Source organism: Argiope bruennichi, chromosome 8 (genome assembly GCF_947563725.1).
Source record: "Argiope bruennichi chromosome 8, qqArgBrue1.1, whole genome shotgun sequence".
In the NCBI taxonomy this organism is placed as follows: Eukaryota; Metazoa; Arthropoda; class Arachnida; order Araneae; family Araneidae; genus Argiope; species Argiope bruennichi.
Window position 1 is genome coordinate 74,191,375 of NC_079158.1, and position 19,253 is coordinate 74,210,627.

The 19,253-nt window shown below is 25.7% G+C and overlaps 1 protein-coding gene across 2 annotated transcripts in view; it reads right to left on the minus strand.

The window, feature by feature from the left end:
- The window catches only part of LOC129980908 (homeobox protein Meis2-like), a 309,336-nt gene extending 291,881 nt beyond the window's left edge, over window positions 1–17,455 (minus strand). For both annotated transcript variants that reach the window (XM_056091384.1, XM_056091385.1), the window contains exon 1: window positions 16,657–17,455. In XM_056091384.1, the coding sequence (XP_055947359.1) occupies window positions 16,657–16,919 (263 nt within the window). In that variant the 5' untranslated portion in view covers window positions 16,920–17,455. The remainder of the gene's footprint in view (window positions 1–16,656) is intronic.
- Between the last annotated feature and the right edge of the window lie 1,798 nt (window positions 17,456–19,253).

A 19,253-nucleotide genomic window follows, 5' to 3' on the forward strand; every position in this document is an offset into this window, starting at 1 on the left:
ATAAATTTATCAAGAATATTATTTTAAATATAATGCGTGTAAGAATCAAATTATTATTATTCATTGATATAAAATATAAATAATAAACTTGATAATATATTGAAGCATTACTTATTCATTAATAAAATATATTATATTTTATATTAATAGAATATATTATATTTTACATGACAGGTCCAGTAAAATAGTAATTTTAATGTTTATTTATTCGAAATACATTATTTCTTTACAAGTTTCCAAAATAATCAACTGCTTATATTTGTAATGAAATAATTTATGAACTTTTAGAATTATATTTCAATTTTTTTTTATTTTATTTTAGTTACTTTTTTCATGATATATAGATTAATAGAAAAATAATAAAATTAAACATATATTTTCACAAGAATGTTAATATAGAAAAATAACTAAATACTTTAATTAGTAATTAAATACTTAAAAATTAATTGATACTAAAAAATTAATTAATTTTAAGTATTAATTTTTAAGTAACTAATGCTTAAAAATGCGTTGAAATGTGAAACTAAATTGACCACTTATTAAAGAAGATTTCTCATAATATTCATTGCCTACAGCCGAGAATGCTTAAAAATGTTATTGAGTCCGCAGACGGTAGCTAATGGCCAAATAAGGGCTTTTGATGTAATATAACATTTTGCCTTTAAAAGCTTTCCAAAGAAAGCATTAAAATTAATTATTTTCTTTTTAAAAATGAAATTTCATTATAACGTATCGATTATTAGTATTTGTTAATTAAATTCTTTTAGAGATATCAATTCATTTTGAATACACTAACGTCGTCTAAAGACCCATTTGTGTTTAGTGGTAATACATGCATAATTTTTCTCGAAGTGTCATCTTGACTTATAAATGATAATAAGACTGATTATGCCTTTGAAATGGAATTAAAAAACACACACAATATGCTGTTTATGCAAGATTTTAAAAATTATAATTCTTATTTTGAAATAAAGTGATCCGCACCTTTACTCGTTTAATAATAGCTGCATCACATGTGTCTGTATTGAAATCAGAGCATTTCGGAAACATGTGTTTAATCTCTTTCATACTGAATTGATCAAATCTGTGGGTTTTAAAAACCTCCCTATATTTAATCTTCATTCCAGAAATGGATTGCACCTCCATCAATTTAATCTTAGTTGCTACATTGCACTGGAGTTTACTGGAATTTTTGAAACCAGTGATCGTCAAAAGCAGAAAATAAAAGAGAGAAAGAAAAAAAAAAAAGTATATGATACATCGTAATCTCATCGTAGTGGTATTAGGAATGACGCACGGGAGTAGAAAACGCTAACTCAAGCAACAAGAAAAGCTGGTTTATCTTCGGGAGCACGGCGATAAAGACCATCTGCTTTGAAATCCATGCTTTGGCCAACCTCCAAGATTGAAAAAAGTTTAAAAGGAATGAAAAAACGAAAAATAAATAACCGCCGATGAATTTCATTGGTTGCATTCCACGGAATCTCAGTTCTCTTATCTTCCGCTTTAAAAGCGAAAAACACAAATAAAAAAAAAAAAAAGACCGAACGCTAAGTTCCAGCTGAAAATGATGTTTAAATGTCGCATGATTATTTTTATAACCTCTATTGATAAATTAACATTTCAATTCAGGAAATTGGCAACATTAAAATTGTAAATATAATTCACTCAAAAGATTTAAAGATTGAACGCTAAAGAGATTAAAAATGAAAGGAATAGTAACTTATAATCAAGTTAATTATGTTTAATGATAGAGACCGGAAAAGATTTCCATTAAAAAAATTTATTTAAAATATCAGTCAGTTAAGTGGATTGATTAATGGCTAGGTAATGAGATTTAAATATACCTTTTCAAATCGAAGCAACTCACTAATGGGATTAACTGTTAATAATAATAAGAACTAAACAGTATGTATTACGATTATTATAATACTGTATGATACTATTAATTTACTAACAGTATTATATTGTCTTAATTTCATATATTCAATAATTATAATACGAATTTTTCGCTTAGAATATAATTATTTGCTTATTTATCTTTTCTAATTGTAGTAACACTAAAAGTTTTATAGTGTCATAATTTCTAATCATCTATAAGATAGTTGCAAACAAAGGATATGCATTAAAAAGCATGAAGACAATGCAAGTTTTTTACTTTATTTAAGTGAATAAAATGTTTAAGCAAAATTATACAAGTAACATTCATGAGGATTTTGAATAAGCATTAACAAAGTGTTACAAAAAAATTTAGCTATACCGTTTAATAAAGAGGAAATAAATTTCAAATTTAGTAATAATAATATTTTTTTTTTTTTTTTTTTTTTTTTTTTTTTGCTATCGTACCATCAGTTGTAACTTTTTACAACTATTATATTTAAAAACCATATATGTCGATTTTTTTAAAAAAAATTCTAAATATAGTAAGTAGTTTCATGATGTATAATTTCTCATAAAAATATACATATTCAAGGGAAAAGTTGTTTAAGAATGCTTTTACACATTTAAAAAAATTTTTGTCCATTAATTAAAATATTTTTTATAATAGAAAACTTTAAAAAATTTCTATTACAGAACTTATTATATATGAAGTCTTATGTTATATTTACTACATAAGCAGCCATAGGTATTTATTTTTCAATTCAGAACACATCACATAATTTTATCCTGAATTTAACCGTAATACATCTAGACATTTGAATTTTCTTTAGTCTTCAGTTTAGTATTTAAAAAATTAGGACAAAATTTTGAAATTGATTCATTTTGTTAGAGATTAGGATATCACTATTCAAATATAACAAAAACATATTAAACTTTAAATATTATTGTAGATTTGCCAATATTAGTGATAAACGAAAGTTTAAACAATGAACACAAAACAAATATGTTACTTTCAAGTTCCGAAGCATGTTTGGATAAACACATCTCATACTACATTCAACTGATTATTTTAAATAGAAGCGTATTTATTTATTCAGTCTATTCTGCACTGATAGTTTCACAAATATTTTATTTCCGCCAAAAATAACAACATAGAACACCCAAACGTTCAAACGACTTCTACTTCCACCTTCAGGATTGCATTTGTCGAAATTAATGTCGATTCAGAAAAAGTTTCAATATGATTACTTCGTTGTGATTTTGAAGTCAATTTTAAAATGTTTTAAAAGTAAGAAAAAGCAAATTATTTTTAAAAAAAGGGAGCGGAACGATAAAAAAAATGATGAATAAAATATCAATTCTGCTTTTCGAATAATATTAGAATGAATGATATTCGAAATTAGAGGATTTTGTATATTACAAAAATCGTTTTGTGTTTAATTATTATAATCTCAATGGAAATGAATATCGTTGACTTTGAACTGGTTTATTTCCTTACATTAAAATTATTTGAAATTGAATTTACATTATGTTTATGGCAATAACAATACGGCTTAAAGTTTAATTTAAATTCAGAATTTCGTGGGTAGGGATATTTAAAATCAATTACTTTCTTCAGAATTTATTAGCTGAATATTGATAACATAATAAAACATAAATAAATATTACAACTTGAGAAATATCTTTTCATACAGATATTATCACACTGATTCTGTAAATGTTTCTTCGTATCAAAAGCTGGTAAGTAGTCGGATTCTTTTACATTCATTCATTCATTTCGGAAATTGCAATTTATTTGAATAGTAATAAAGAATTTTTTAAATGATGACATTTTATCTGACACTATATCTTTAGCAGCATCTGCATATATATATTTATATATATACAAAATTTCAAATTTTGAGGTGTGCAAATTTTACTCTGAAAATTAGTCTGCACTTATGAAATTTAAGTTAAATATCAAGCGTTATATAAAAGTGATTTAAGATGATTCCTTCTCGGAAAAAGCTTGATTTAATCTTTTAAACAATAAATAGCTGAACCAAAAGCAATCGAACAGCAATAAAAAAATCTTCATCTCTTTTTTTTTTTTTCGAATTAATTATGGAAATAAATGAAAAGTTTCAATGAAATAGGCATTTTCTTGTCATGCGCTTATCAAAATAAAGACTACTTACTATTTTAAAATAATCATTATTTATCTTTTAAAAAATTAGAAGAAAAAAAATAGTGCCAAATATATTGGGAAACCTCATTTAGAGATTAATTATTTGTTTATATCATGCTAAACTGAAATTGAGGTTAACATGCTTATTGACGTTTGTTTGTAAATTGTTAACAAATCAACTGACTTGCATAGTTTAAACAAAAATGGCCAACATTTTAAGATTCGTCAATTTAATTTCTCATTACAGCTAAAAACGACGGCATTCAATTTTGATTTTTATTGAGATTTTGTTTACTATTATTAACGAAAATAGTAAACCAAATCATTGTAAAAAATTTTAAAAAAGGATCGCCCAAATATAACTAGTATTTTTTTTAAATCTTTCTGCACGTGTTTTTAATTCTAAAAAAATCATTGTCAACACATTAAAAAAAAAATTAGCGCAGTTGAAAAATTGAACCCAGAAATAAAATTTTTTTATTTTATTATAGTATTTATTTTAGACCTTACTGATATTTTTTTAACTCAATGAAGCACCTTCAAGATTTTCGGTAAGCCCGAGAACCAAGATATACTTTTTAACATAATAATACTTATAGATTGGTGTACTATCAATAATTTATACAGTATGCATGGCGAAAATTTAAAAAAAAATCCTTCAAAACCGTTTTACAAGCTAGACCACTGGTCTGAGAATTACCAATTTCGGCATGTAATTTATTCTTTTAGGAATCAATAAGAAAGTTTTTTCAAAATTTTAATTAAAAACTAACCGAAATCTAACCTTTTCCTCAATAACCGCGGCATATTAGTGAGCAAAAGCCATTTCTGTACCAATAATAAATACAAAAAGTAAAATTTCCCATAATACTAAATCTATTTCTATACAATTTTTCTCTCGTTATAACAAACTTCTAAAACATTTTCAATATATATTTATATTACTCCATTATTTTAGTACCTGTAAGTAGTATTACTGTTATTTAGTATTAAGGCAATATGAAACAATAACAAAATTTATATATATATATATATATATATATATATATATATATATATATATATATATATATATATATATATATATATATATATATATATATATATATATATATATATATATATATTTGCGTATTATCAATGCCATATATTTAATCAGATTATAGTTTTAATCCTTTTTTTTTGTTTGAATAAAATAAAATTAAATGATTTCTGATGGTATAGAAGTCTTCAAAGCGTTACAGTTTTTCGAAATCTTTCTGTTTCAAACGCAGATTACAGAAGTTTTTATGCATATTTTTTTTTGAGCCCCAGAAATCGTAGCTAGAACTATAAAATGAGATAAATCTAGTTCAAAATAACACTTATTTTTTGAATAGCGCAATTGTCGACGTAATTAAGCTGAAAATATTTCTGCCTCGGGACGAAGTTGGGCTACATTTAAAGATCCGTGCACAATTCTCTTTATAAGGTGTAGAATTAGGGCATCTATATAAACTGCCTTCTGTCTAAAATTATTTCCCTCATTTTTTTTTTTTTTTTCATAAACTATTCCTTTTTAATTAATAAAATTTGCTGACAGAAGAAAAATAAAAAAAATGCCAATTATATTTTTACTATAAAGTTTTTAAATATTTGTTTTGCAAAAAATATTTAATCTTTTATGCAAGCAATAACTGAACTGATTTCATACATACTGATTTCATACATACTTATTAATATGTATTACTGATTTCATACATACTTATTAATATGTATTACTGATTTCATACATACTTATTAATATGTATTACTGATTTTATACATACTTATTAATATGTATTATTGATTTCATACATACTTATTAATATGTATTACTGATTTCATACATACTTATTAATATGTATTACTGATTTTATACATACTTATTAATAGCTTGTTGGTTTTTAAACAAAGATTTCTAGTTTTATTCATTTAAAACCAAAAACATTTTTATGAAAATACATTTTTGTGTCTTTAAATATGCTTCATTCTCAGAAAGTCATACAATTCAATTTTAATAAATAAATTAGAATATAAGTAGTAATATAAATAAAAACTGCCCATGATACGTAAATTTCACTGAATATCCTATAAATTAACTAACAAGGAGAAAGAAATTGTTGAAAATTAACACTATAATGGTATTATTGAGAAATAGTTCATGATTTCAAAAAATGATTTCCCATTTTTAAAAAGAATTAATATATTTTGATAATTCTTAAAATATCAAATGTTGTCATTTAGTGTTTTATTTACTACAATTAAATATACTTCTAGATATATTGTTGTATTTAACAAGACTCAAACAGAATTCAATTTTAAAATAAATTATCAATGTTATAAGAAATAGTGGTTTATTTTAAATGAAAGTTATTGATTTCAGGATGCAGTTTCCAACAGGAATTTAAAACTTATGTAATCCTATATTATCAATTGAGAAATTAGGTGCCCGTATTTTTTTGTTTACCATCAGTTTCAATTGCATTTAAATAAAGCTAATTTACTTATTCTGTAAAACGTTTTTTAGAAGAGGCGGGAATAAAATCGAAATTTTTTATTAACCTTCTTTCGAGAAATTACATAAAACTAATTAGTCGCTGCGTTTGCGTTTTATCGTCTGTTAAGCTATGTTTGGTTTTCTTTAGTTTTGACTATTACTTCTAAGCCGATTTTGTTTGTGATTTACTTAATGTCAAACATATATAAAAAATTTCGTATTAGTTTATACTTGATTAGTTATATATTATTACCATTTACATTTCACTCTGACTTAATGTTATTGTAATTCCACTTTAAATTATAATCTATGCTTTTTTACCATATTTTAAGCATTTTATATTATTTACTTCTATTTTATGTAATTTATATTGTTGCGAGTTGCTTTTGGTTAACGCGCCTTATACCTTCAACAGCAAAGAAATCGTAGAAGATGATATATAAACAAATAAATTTCAAAATGGTATAAATATATATAATTTATGACTGTATTTCACCATGACTATAAATATAGGTGCGCAGATATGAAAAATTTCAAATGTAAAACATGTGCAAGAACTCAAAATTATTATTCAGTTTTTGATATTTTAATTTAATGAATTTTAGGTTTTTCATTTTTCATCGCATATTATTAACAAGAATTCACAATACATTTTTTCAGAAGTACACAGCTGAAATAAATAAATTCTCAGATAAATAATGAATATACTTTTTTTTTTAATTCATTTCATTAAAAGTAATTCAGATTCAGATTTTATGGCACAGTATTAAGTTAATTTACATTCAACTTTCAAAAGAATTAATGATGATGTCTTGTTTGTATAATATTGTTCAATAAATCGTAAATACTATATTGCATTTACAGGAGTATTATTAACATAAATAATAAAAGATTCAAATGACTAAAAAGATTCGAATGATTAAGATAGGTATTAAAAATTTAAAGTAGTTAAGATAGGTTAGGTGACTGTATTGAAAAACAGATTTTTTTGGAAAATGATTTATTTTATTTTATTTCATATTCTTAATGTTTGAAAACCATTACAATTTGCTTCTAAGTGTATGTTTTGGGAAGTTACACCGATTTTTATATCTGCATTTACAAATGTTTTAACACTATTTCACATCTTTAAATACTATTTTCGAAAATTTTAATCTTTGACAGAATTTTCTTACGAAAGGTCTCATAAACTAAAATCTAATGCATATTTTTTGCTCAAATTTGGTATAATGATTTCTCAATATGTTCTGCAGTTCCATAACAAGAGAAAAAGTAATATATTCATTTGGAAATATTTTATGTTTGTTTTACTGCTTGTCAAAGTGAAAAAATTGGACATTTCGGTTTATTAATCGGTCGAAACACAATATTTAAAGAATGGATAGAAATATAACTTATATTTCAGTTCAGAAACTAGATAATATATTTCTTAAGCAATCTGGAAAATTTTAAGATAGTCATTTGATAAATCTATAAATTAGAAGGTTTTTGCTTTATATCTCTTTTTAGTCAAAGAAAAAGCCCTTTTTCGATTATTAAAAATTTATGCCACTTACCTGGTATATTTTTGTTTCAGAGATATTTTCTCAAACTTTTTTATGTAGATACTTAAAAATATAAATATTTTCGGAAGCTTTTCAACAAATTTATTCTGAACATTGTCACGTTTCTTAACTTTAAAAATAAAAGATATAAAGTTTTAAAAATATATGAAACTACGAAGTTATTGCAGATAGATTCGTTGCTGTTATTTATAGTAAATAAAAAAACTAACAAGAAATCTTCAATAGTAAAAATTTATAAATAAATAAATATCTAAGTCATTTAGAAAAATTCTTTAAATACGACCATACATATCTAATTAAAGATAAATGAAAGAAATGATTGAAATTTTTGTTTTAATTCTTCAATTAAGCTATGTAAAAATTTTCAAGATTTTTAACAATAAAAATCGTGAAATATATAAAATATCATATTTTGAGAAAAAATTATGTATACAATAAATTACACTAACTTTATTTGCATGTGATAAATTGCATTTATTACAAAAATCGATATTGCGGATTTGCATTACAATGCATTCCATAAAATATTAAAATTAGTGTACTAAGAGTTCCATTAAAAAATTTCAAAACTGTATTCCAATAATTTATATTTCAATTCACACACATAAACACCTTATATTATAAATAAAAAAAACTGAAATAATTTCAGTTTTTCTAGCATCAAATGCACACAAATAAGAATTTAATGGCTAAGCAACTGAATTCAAATCAACATGTTTTGCATATTTTCGCAACAGACTATAATTAATAAAATCGTAAGTATAATAAAATATTAAATGTCGGTATAGTGTATTAAATTATGATGTAATATATTAAATTTCGATAGAATTTCTTTCTCTTCTTTTTTTGAAGTATTGAGATAGAAATTATGAATACTGTTCACATATAAAAAATTTTAAAAAAAGGAGAAAAACACCACTGTTTCGATTAAATTTGAAGTATTTTTTCATGCTACAAAATCACTACAACCATATATGTTCGAACAACCATTAATCTTAATCTCAAAATTTATGATTTTCCACAAAAAAGAAACTTTGGTAAATATATAGCGGATTAGAAAGGAATCATGTATGGATTTTCTAGTTGGATAAACAATTTTTGTTTTATCAGAACGAAAGAAAATATTATCAAATAACTGTTAAATAATAATAAAAAAGCAATTTTTCAGTTCTAGAACAATTTAACAGAATGAAAAATGTTATATGTCGCAAAGTGTATTCATGAATATTTTATCTACATAATAATAATAAAGCAAAATTGATTTTTTAAAGCTTATTCTTGATTTCGAACTAAAATTTTATTTATTTTGCGAGTATATATATAGACATATTTCTTTCTTTTTTTTTTTTTTTATAGAAACTTACTTTTAAGATATTTTACTATAACTAAAATCTCAAAAAAAAAAGTCTGTTTTTTAATTAAAGAAAAATTTCTTAATTTTTACAAAAGATTATATTATTAATAAAAACTTATCATTTTAAAACGTATTTTACCAATAAACTTCGCAATATTATCAGTCTTACAAAAGTTTCTGCCGCGAAAAAATATATTTCCAGTAAATTCTACAATATTAACAATCTTACAAAAGTTTATCGTCAATTTTATAGAGAAAAAAAGACTAAAAAAATCTCCTAAACAAAGGTTTATAAAACTCAGAGAGAAAAATAAATAAATAAATCGCTTCCCAACAAAACTCGAAGAAATACCAGAAAATAAACGGATAAAAGTTCTTTAAAATGTAAGAAGAAACCAACGTATAAACCCCTCGAAGATTAGGTTTCTATCCGGACTTTACTTTCATCTTTTAAATATCTATCGCAGACGATTTTTCGGGATAGGAGCGAAACGGCAGACGATTCTCGTCACGGCAGCCTCCCCCTGCACTTCGGGCCGCTGGTTTACTCCGTGTTGCATCGGTAAACCTCCCGCTAGCAGACGCGGCCACGCAAAAACTCCCCGCGCGTCCCCTGGATTTAAAAGTGGGGGGAAAAGGTTATTTTCCGATTATATAGAGAGTGAGGGAAATAATATTACCGTCGGGGTAGAAGATAGGAAGGAATTGTTTTTTCTTTAGATTTTAACAGTTTATTTTCAAAGTTTCTCAAAGTTCGGCGTGTGTTTCAAGCAATTTCACGATCATGCTTCTGTAGGTTCGAATAAAGGACGATATCTCGCCCTCGAAAGAGAGCCTGGGCTGAATATAATGACGTTATTTTTTTACGCCCCAAGAAAATAAGTCTTTTATATAGACCATACTTACAAAAGACGGAGAAAAAAGATTTTATATTCACATTCTGGCTAAAAGTAATTTATTTTTCAAATGCAACTGGTTAAACCTAAAATACTGCATTTTTTACGAATGCATATAGTTACGTTTATTATAATAAAAGCTGAATTCAGGCTCACAGATTTACTTTCTCTTCACAAAAAAGTGTTACTTTTTTGTGAAGAGAAAGTTACAAAATATTATTTTGTAATTACACTTTAAAACAGAAATAACTTAATTATAAACTAAATAACCAATCAACCAAATTGCTGAATATTCAAGAAGTTGACATATTCTTTTTTCCATACACACAAACAAAGGCAAATTTTGCTAAACTTCAGGGATATCATTAATTTTTACTATGATATCACATAAAAGTAAAAATTTCTGAAGTAGAAAAAATTTAACGTTTAAAACTTTAGTTATTTGAAATATTGATAGTTTAAAGGTTGAGAAAAATACTGTAAAAAATTATTAGCATATTTTTATTTAGTAACACCTGTAACAAGTGGAGGCCATTTCAGTGTTCATATTTAATGTTAATAGATAAAATCTAAAGTTTCACTGAAATTTGTAATTCTATCAACATTTATACATTAAAAAAAAGTTTCAAGAAGAAAATACTTTATTTATTAATCAAAATAAAGGAATTCCAAAAAAATATTTTATTATTAAGTTATAACATTTTATAGATACGCAGCAGAACATTTTAATACGTAAAAATATTCCACTTTTCTCAGAAATCATTAATAATATTTCACACAAAATGTTAGCACATTTATGATGTTCACTTTAAGCACGAAACAGAAGTTGCATATAAAGTATTCTTAATCTATAGAAACTGAAAAAACCAGATTATACAAAAGAAAGTTACTCTTCGGATATTTATATAGTGTGAATCATAAATACAGCAAATACACGGCAACTTATCTAGTAGGAATATTCGGTTTTCCAAATTAATTCAGCAAGAGCGACATTAAAACAGCAGGAATCAAAGAACGTATCTCTTTCCAAGTTGTGCTGGATAATCTTTCCTTGCACTTGGATGTTGATTAACCGATTAATTTTCCTTCTTTTTTATACCTTGTTTTTCCACCCCATTTTCAAACAAAATAATTTTTTCATTTAGATAAAAATAGATATAGCCAGATGATGTATGAATCCTAATTGGAAATATAGAGCTATTTATTTTAATCAAGGCTGTAAGTGATTGTTTAAAAATGTGTAAATAATTTTATAATTAATACGTCTATTAGAAAATGCATTATTAATTTACAGATTTTTAAAAATTATTCTCCGATACGGCGAGACTGCTTTTTGGCATTTTAATGAATTTTGGTATTGTAAATGTGATTATTTATCATAGCATAGAATATCTAATAATAAAATAACAATTAATTCTTGGTAAATAACACTGATCTAGAAATGCTACGTTAATTGGATTTCTTGGATGAATTCTTTTCTGTGATTAGAACTTGTTGAATAACATTACTTAGGAAGTGCAACATTAAAATTTTAAGTAATAATATGAAAAATATTTTATTGTCAAATGAAATATTGCGAAATAATAATAACCAAAAAAGATAATAATATGATTATCTTTTGGCAACATAATTTGGTACTATATTTCTCAATTAAAAAAATTAAACATTCATTTATATAAATATATATTGCATTTAGATTTATATAAATTATTATATTGCAATTAATCTTTCCTGTTGAAAATGAACACAATTTTTTTAAACAATTGATTCTTTTAAATATATTTTTTAATACCACATTACTGCGTTTAAATAATTCACGTTCATGCCAGGGCTACATGTCAATTAAAAAACGTTTCTATATAATTCACAAATATTAAACCTTTCCGTCGAAACACATACACACACACACACACACAATTTGCTACAGAAATTATATTTTAACATCATTTAATAAATAATTGTTATCAATGCTGTTTTAAATTTTGAAACTTGAAACTATTTATTTCGCAACATCTTTTAGAATAAAAACCTACAATTAGAACACACCAAACGATAAAAGTTACACAATTCATGATCACTAAATCTGTGATGAAAAAGAACATAACACATCCCCCCCCCCCTCCTAAACAGTTGATACTTTTTTTTTTTTTTAAAGATAGAAATATAATTCTGAAATGAATAATTTTTAATATCATTTAGAAAATAATTGTTATCGACACAGCTTTAAATTTTGAAAATTTAAACTGTTGATTTGGCAACAGCTTTCAGAACAAACACCTACAATTAAAGCACGCCAAACGATAAAAATTACACAATACACAGTCAATAAAACATTGCGATTAAAAAGAATATATTACATTTTTTCCCCCAGACAGTCAATACTTTTTTGAATCTGCTGCCATTGGACCATTAACTTTCATCCATATCGTTTGATTAAACATCTCACGACTGCTTTCATCCCCCAAAATCCTGTGTTCGCGCCACACTTTTCATTAATAAGGGTCATTTAATCTGAAACCTCAATTGGCTGAGTAACACCACTTCCCAGAAGAATCGTCTGAAAATCCAAGGAGCAGGTGCAAATGGAAACGAACCCTGAATTGCAAATGACAAATTATTTGGAAAACGCCAACTATTCATTAGGACGAACTTAATGACATTCGAACGACACCTTATTCGACAATGCGACTCATAGAAATTAATGTGAAGGGAGACCAAAAGCATATTTTTTCACTTCAGTGCTAGAAATGGTTATATTTAAATGCATGGTTACGTTACAATTATTATCGTTTGGTTTGGGGACTTAGTTCGCGTGCTGGTCGTGTGTTAAGTTATATGCCTTGGGATAAAATCAGTGTTCTTTTTTATAAATGGTATTAAGGTATAGTTTCCAGCAGATAAACAAGGAATACAAATAACATACGTCATGATTTGCTTTTATTCAATGGCAATTTTTGTTCAAAATGCTTTTTAATATTTAATTTATAGTTCAATAAATTATTATACGCACAAACTGTATGAAATTAATTATTAAGAGCACTCATATCACAAAGACAAAATTTCGTTAGGTTGGTATGTTTTTTATTACGATAAATAAATATGATATATAAAAGAAATTCGTTTAAAATTACAGATATAAAAAAAAATATTTGAGTTTTAAAAACTATCTCCAAAATTTTTTTGCGAATAGAAGTTATTTTTTTAATGCATTATTTATTAATTTTTCATTAATCTTGTCTTAGATGCAAACATGACGACAAAAAAAAAAAAAAACAGATAGACGAAAGGGAAATTTTTTTTTCTTTCATAGATATGGCCATTTTTTTATGTTTTTATATTCTTGAAAATGTTTAAATGTCATAAGAGGTTTTTTTTTAGTTAAAAAAAATATCGGTACTCCTTTTAGTCTTTAAAAAAATCTTCTGTTTACTTTTTTGTAATAAAATATTTATGTTTCGTTAATCATAAAAAACAAAACTAACTACAGGTTTTTAAGAATTTTGATTTAATGCATGAATTTTGATTTTAATGCATGAAACATGGGAAAGCTCTAACATCGAACTTTTTAATTCTTTATGTTAAAAATTCAATGAATATTTCAGATTTTAAGAACCATTTCCTTTTCCCAATTATAAAACGGACAGGAAATTAAATTTTTTCAGATACGTTTAAAGAAAATTAGTCAGACGTTAACCAAAAGAGATTAATAGTAATATAAGAATAAATGTAACGATTTTTAATTTAACAAAAATATACAATCAAATCTCAATTTCACAAACTGTTGCATTTAAAAAGGCCAGTTATATTTCTTAAATAGGTACAGGTACAGTATATAATATCAAATTTTTTTAAATGACTCATCAAATTCATATTATATTAAGACTTATTCGTTTTGATAGCATGATATCATAAAATACATGAGAATATCGTATTTACTTTATACTTGATATAATTAAATTTAATAGGAGGTAAATGAGAAATTAATCATTTTAAATATCCGTACATATACTTTTGATTAAAGAAATGTTTACAAATTCCGTTTAGTTAAACATTACACAACAGTAACAATTTCACAACTAATCATTTTTTTAAAAAGTATGAACAAACAGAAAATTATTATTTAAATTATGAAAATATTCCGCATTCAACGTACCAAAGGATTTGACAAAGTCATTTCTTGATCATTTTGAATTAAAAATATTATTCATTCATAAAAACTGTGCTAACATTTTTTTCGTACAGATTTTAAAAAAAATTTTCAGATTTTAAAAAGTATTTAATAAACAGAATACTATTTAGCATTAAAGGTGTCATTTTCAGTATCAATTGAATTTTGCAAAAACAAGCTATCTATTAAATATAATACACAGAAAATTGATAATATTCAGAAAGCCAAAAAATTATTGAAAAAAAACAGTATAATTAATCTAAAGAATTCATAAACGATCCTTTATTTTCAATTAATAAAATTTATGAAATATTTTAATTATATTATAAACAATAAGTTGGGAAATAAAGCAAATCAATTATTTTAAACGACAATAAATTTTCCTTTGAAGCATTTTGCGTCCTTTACGCATTTACCAATGACATGCCATTTCCAATGTCAACCGGCAAATGGACAACAAAAGCTACCGAATACATTCGTCACGGGGATTTAAACTCGGAATTAGGGGTTCGAGATCTGAATTCGAATCGTACACGACCGCCTTCCGAATAAGATTTAATAGAAGACTCGTTTTTGAAATCACGCAATCAGTTTGTATTGGTTCTCAAGCCGCTCAAAAAATAGAATCTTCGTATTAAAATAGATCTCTGCCTATTTTCTCACGATCCTCCAATCAGATTAGATTTTATTTAATCCCTTGTTCAAAGATCAAGCAGAAGTTTTATTTTTCAAACGATTTTTTTGAGTTTAGTAGTACAAATAGTGAGTTTATTTATCGTTTTTGGTGTAAACAAATGAACGTGAGATTTAGCAAGATAAAATGGCATCAAAGACTGTAATTGAGAAGTTAAACTTGTTTTTATTTTAGCAGGACTTTGATTTCAAAACTTAACTAGCATCTTAAAAGGAATTTAAAAATTCTCATAACATATCTATTATATCCAATAAAATTGTGTCGAGTCCAGCAATTCGCGCACACACAAATTTTGCCGCATTTCTTAAATGATAAAAAAGATAATACAAATTAAGAAATTAAAAATATATTTGAAATTTGTGAAAAAAAAACAATATTTAAGAACTAAAGGAAAGCTGCGTTAAAATGATATACGAGTATAAAAATGTTCAGTTTTATAATTTTGCAACTCTTTTAAGATATACTACTTTTATGCTTACAAAAATATTAGTTTTAAATTCAAATATTGATTGAACTATTTAAAAAGAGCTCAAATAAAAAAATAAATTTTATTATAAACTAAGCATTCAAATTAAAATATAATAATCGATTTTGCCAATGAAAGTCATTTTAATATTATCTGCTAAAAATAGTTTATACTTTATTAAAAGAGATTATCCTATTTCTAGTTTTTGTAAGAAAATTAAGAATACTAATACAACTTTTCAACTTAGAAGTACTACGTTCAATAAATTAAAAGTTAAAAAGTTATCACTAATTCTTCAATTATAAATAAAAAGTGTACAAAATACTTAAAACTTTGTTTTATATTTTAACTGTAAAATCCTTTGAATTTATTGAAATTTATTTCAATGTTTTACTTTGTTTTTTAAACAGATATCAACATTTTAAGAAGAAAATTTTGTCATATGTGTCAAAGCATTTAATTATTTTAAATACGCTTTTGATTATTAATTTTTTTAATTAATCAGAGTAGAATTGTAATATTTTTTACATTATAATAATTTGATCTTTCCAAACAAAATGCTAAAAGGCCTTCCTTCCTACATTATATATATATATATATATATATATATATATATATATATATATATTATAATTGAGAGTTTTAATTAATTTAGTTCTTTCTTTCTTGTAGCATTTTTATAAGATGTTCTTATTGAGATGGTTTAAAATTTTTAAGTAAACTTCAATAGAAATTTGTAATAATATTTACAATTTTTCACACTAAAAATTACAATTTTTTTAAAAAAATGTACAGTCTTTTAATGAAGAAGTAATACTAAATTTGTGAAATTAATCAATTATATAAAAAATTGCTAGTAACATAATTCTACAATCAATCTTAATGCTTAAAAATATTTTTAATTAAACTTTATTTCTGCCAGAGAGATGAAAATACAGAACACTTACCCATAGATGGCATCCTTATCTCTCTTATGTACATCAGGCACTGAGCCCATGATGTGGTTGGACATAACACCCGCATGATTACTGTGGTACTGGTGCATAGAAGGTGTGTGATTCATGTGTGGAGCATGACTGAGGGGCTGCATTGCCCTGTGTCCGTGAGGGTCGTAAAGGGACGTTGGACCGTCCATCCCGCCATAGTGCGGCATACCATCTTCGTACTGCATGGCCAGGGGGTGTTCAAGTGGATAAGGCTCACTCTTCATAAATTACAGTCGGGGATGGCCATACAAAACACAAGAATACAGGACAGCAATTCTTGGCACGCAACGGTAAAATTTTTTACCAAGCGCAGCCAACAGAAGTAATAAATATTGCAACACCCCTCAAATTCTTCTCAAGGTGTATATCCTTCCAGTTGTTGGAATACAAACAGTTAGGTCCTGCAGTATTGCACTAAAATCACCACGACACTTGATTACCGCAATTGGCAATGAAGTTTCATTGGCCGCAAACGATTTTTTTTCCTCAAGAAAGTGAAAATCAACACAACTTTTTGCGCACACCAAAAGTTGCGAAAACTTTCTAAAATTACTTTCGTCCGTGATCGGAAAGTGCGTATCGTATTTGTTGTTCGAATCCTTTACAGAAGTCGATTCTTTTTGTTGCTCTTCAATTATGGGCTTTGTTTGGAAACACTTTTTTTCCTGGGGGCCAGCGCTTTTCTCTTCGGTTCGTTCGAAAAAAATTGCCTCGCGCACCGTCCGTCGCTGTCCCGCGCAGTGAAGTGCCGCTCAAAGAAGCCACGCGATTCACTGAGTCTTTGATTCAAGCGACCGCAGCGCCACACGCGAGCCCGCGGTTTCTGCTAGAAACGCGAGAGGCAACACAAAACTCGGCAAAGCAGGGAATTAGCAGAAAGCGAGTCATGGTTGTAGATGTTGCTCTTTTTCTCGATCGCGACGGAAATGGAAAAAAATTGCATTGATGGTTATGTCACTCGATATAACTTGGGAAAAAAATGGTTTCCATTTTTGTTTCTCAAAAAAGAAAATTATAAAATAGCCCTGTTCTGCTGCTTGAATAGTTATCACAAACTACTAAAAAAATAAGTGAAAAAATTGTCTTTGTTATCATATAATCTCAGATTTTTTTTAAACATGATAATAACATCAAACCGATTGGTGCTTTTCCATTTCCGGTGCCAAGTTAATCACACCATTTCTTTCTATAAATCTTAAAAGACCATTTTCATTTCTTTTCGAATAAACCAAGAAACATTCGGTGAAATACAAAAGAAAGTTTATAGATATTCCGGGCCAGAAAATGTAACGAAAACAGTTTTAATTCCATTAATTTCTTACTTTAAAAAACTAAATTTAATAGAAAATATTATGAAAGAAACAAACGAATAATACTTCGCAATACTTAGCCTTGGGCAATATTCTTTTCTACTGAGTGTTGGAAAATATTTCGCATTTTTTACATTTGATTTAAAAATTCTTTATCTTTTCAGTGTTTAATCAATATTTATATGCATAAAGGAAATCATGTTTAAGTATTTTTAGTAAATAATTGTTGAATATTTTTTAAAAATTAATTCGGAACTGCCAATTAGTTTATAAGTCATTGTTTATATTTCAATAAAGTGTTTCATTTAAAACATATACTATCGCTTTCCCTGATTATAAGGAATCGGTAGATTCTTAGACTTCAAGAATTTCAAATTTTAAGAAGAAATTTTCATTGCATTTTCTTCCAAAGATAAATTATTTCTTTGCATATTCAAAATTCTGGAATTTGTTGTTTATTTAAAAAAAATATCTACATTCCATAGTAGCTGAATTCCAAGTTTAATTAATTTAAATTTTAATAGTAATGAAGATCTTTAATACTATTTTAATAAATATCATTATTAATTAATTAAGATATTTATTAATTATCGCTAAAGAAGATTTAATAGCAATAAATATCTGTTTTTTATTAATTATATTTCTACCAAAGACAAAGTTTTTACAGTAAACTTAATATAAACATTTTACATTATGTTATTTTGTTCTTCTTCCTATTGCTTGTATTATTAGGATCAGTATTTGCATGTATCTTGTGAATTAATTCTAATAACGGTTCTTATTAATATCCTTTTAATTTAATTGAGTTTTAGAAGTAGTCATTGAGCGATCATACTGTAGAGGTATTTTCTGAAATGTAATTCATTAAAAAATAATAATATATACAAGAAAAATGGCGATAACTTTAATCTTAGTTATAGAGAAATAGTAAATTTATCATTGGAACTCCATCTGGTCCATTTATATTCAATTATTTTTATTTTTAAAAAATTGATATATCTATAATCAAATAAATTCAGCATGCAAAAAGAGTTTTATTAAAATATCAGAAGAATTTGCAATTTAAATTACTTGAAAGTAGAATGAAATAACATTTATTCCAAAATCACCATTAAGAATTGCGTTTTAAGCAAATTTTCTTGAAATATTATTTGTCTTACATATTCATATTCCAGGGTCTCTATAGAAATGGTGGGGGTTGGTTACCTCCTACCGATGACGGGACGTGCTTCTCACAGAAAGGGTTGT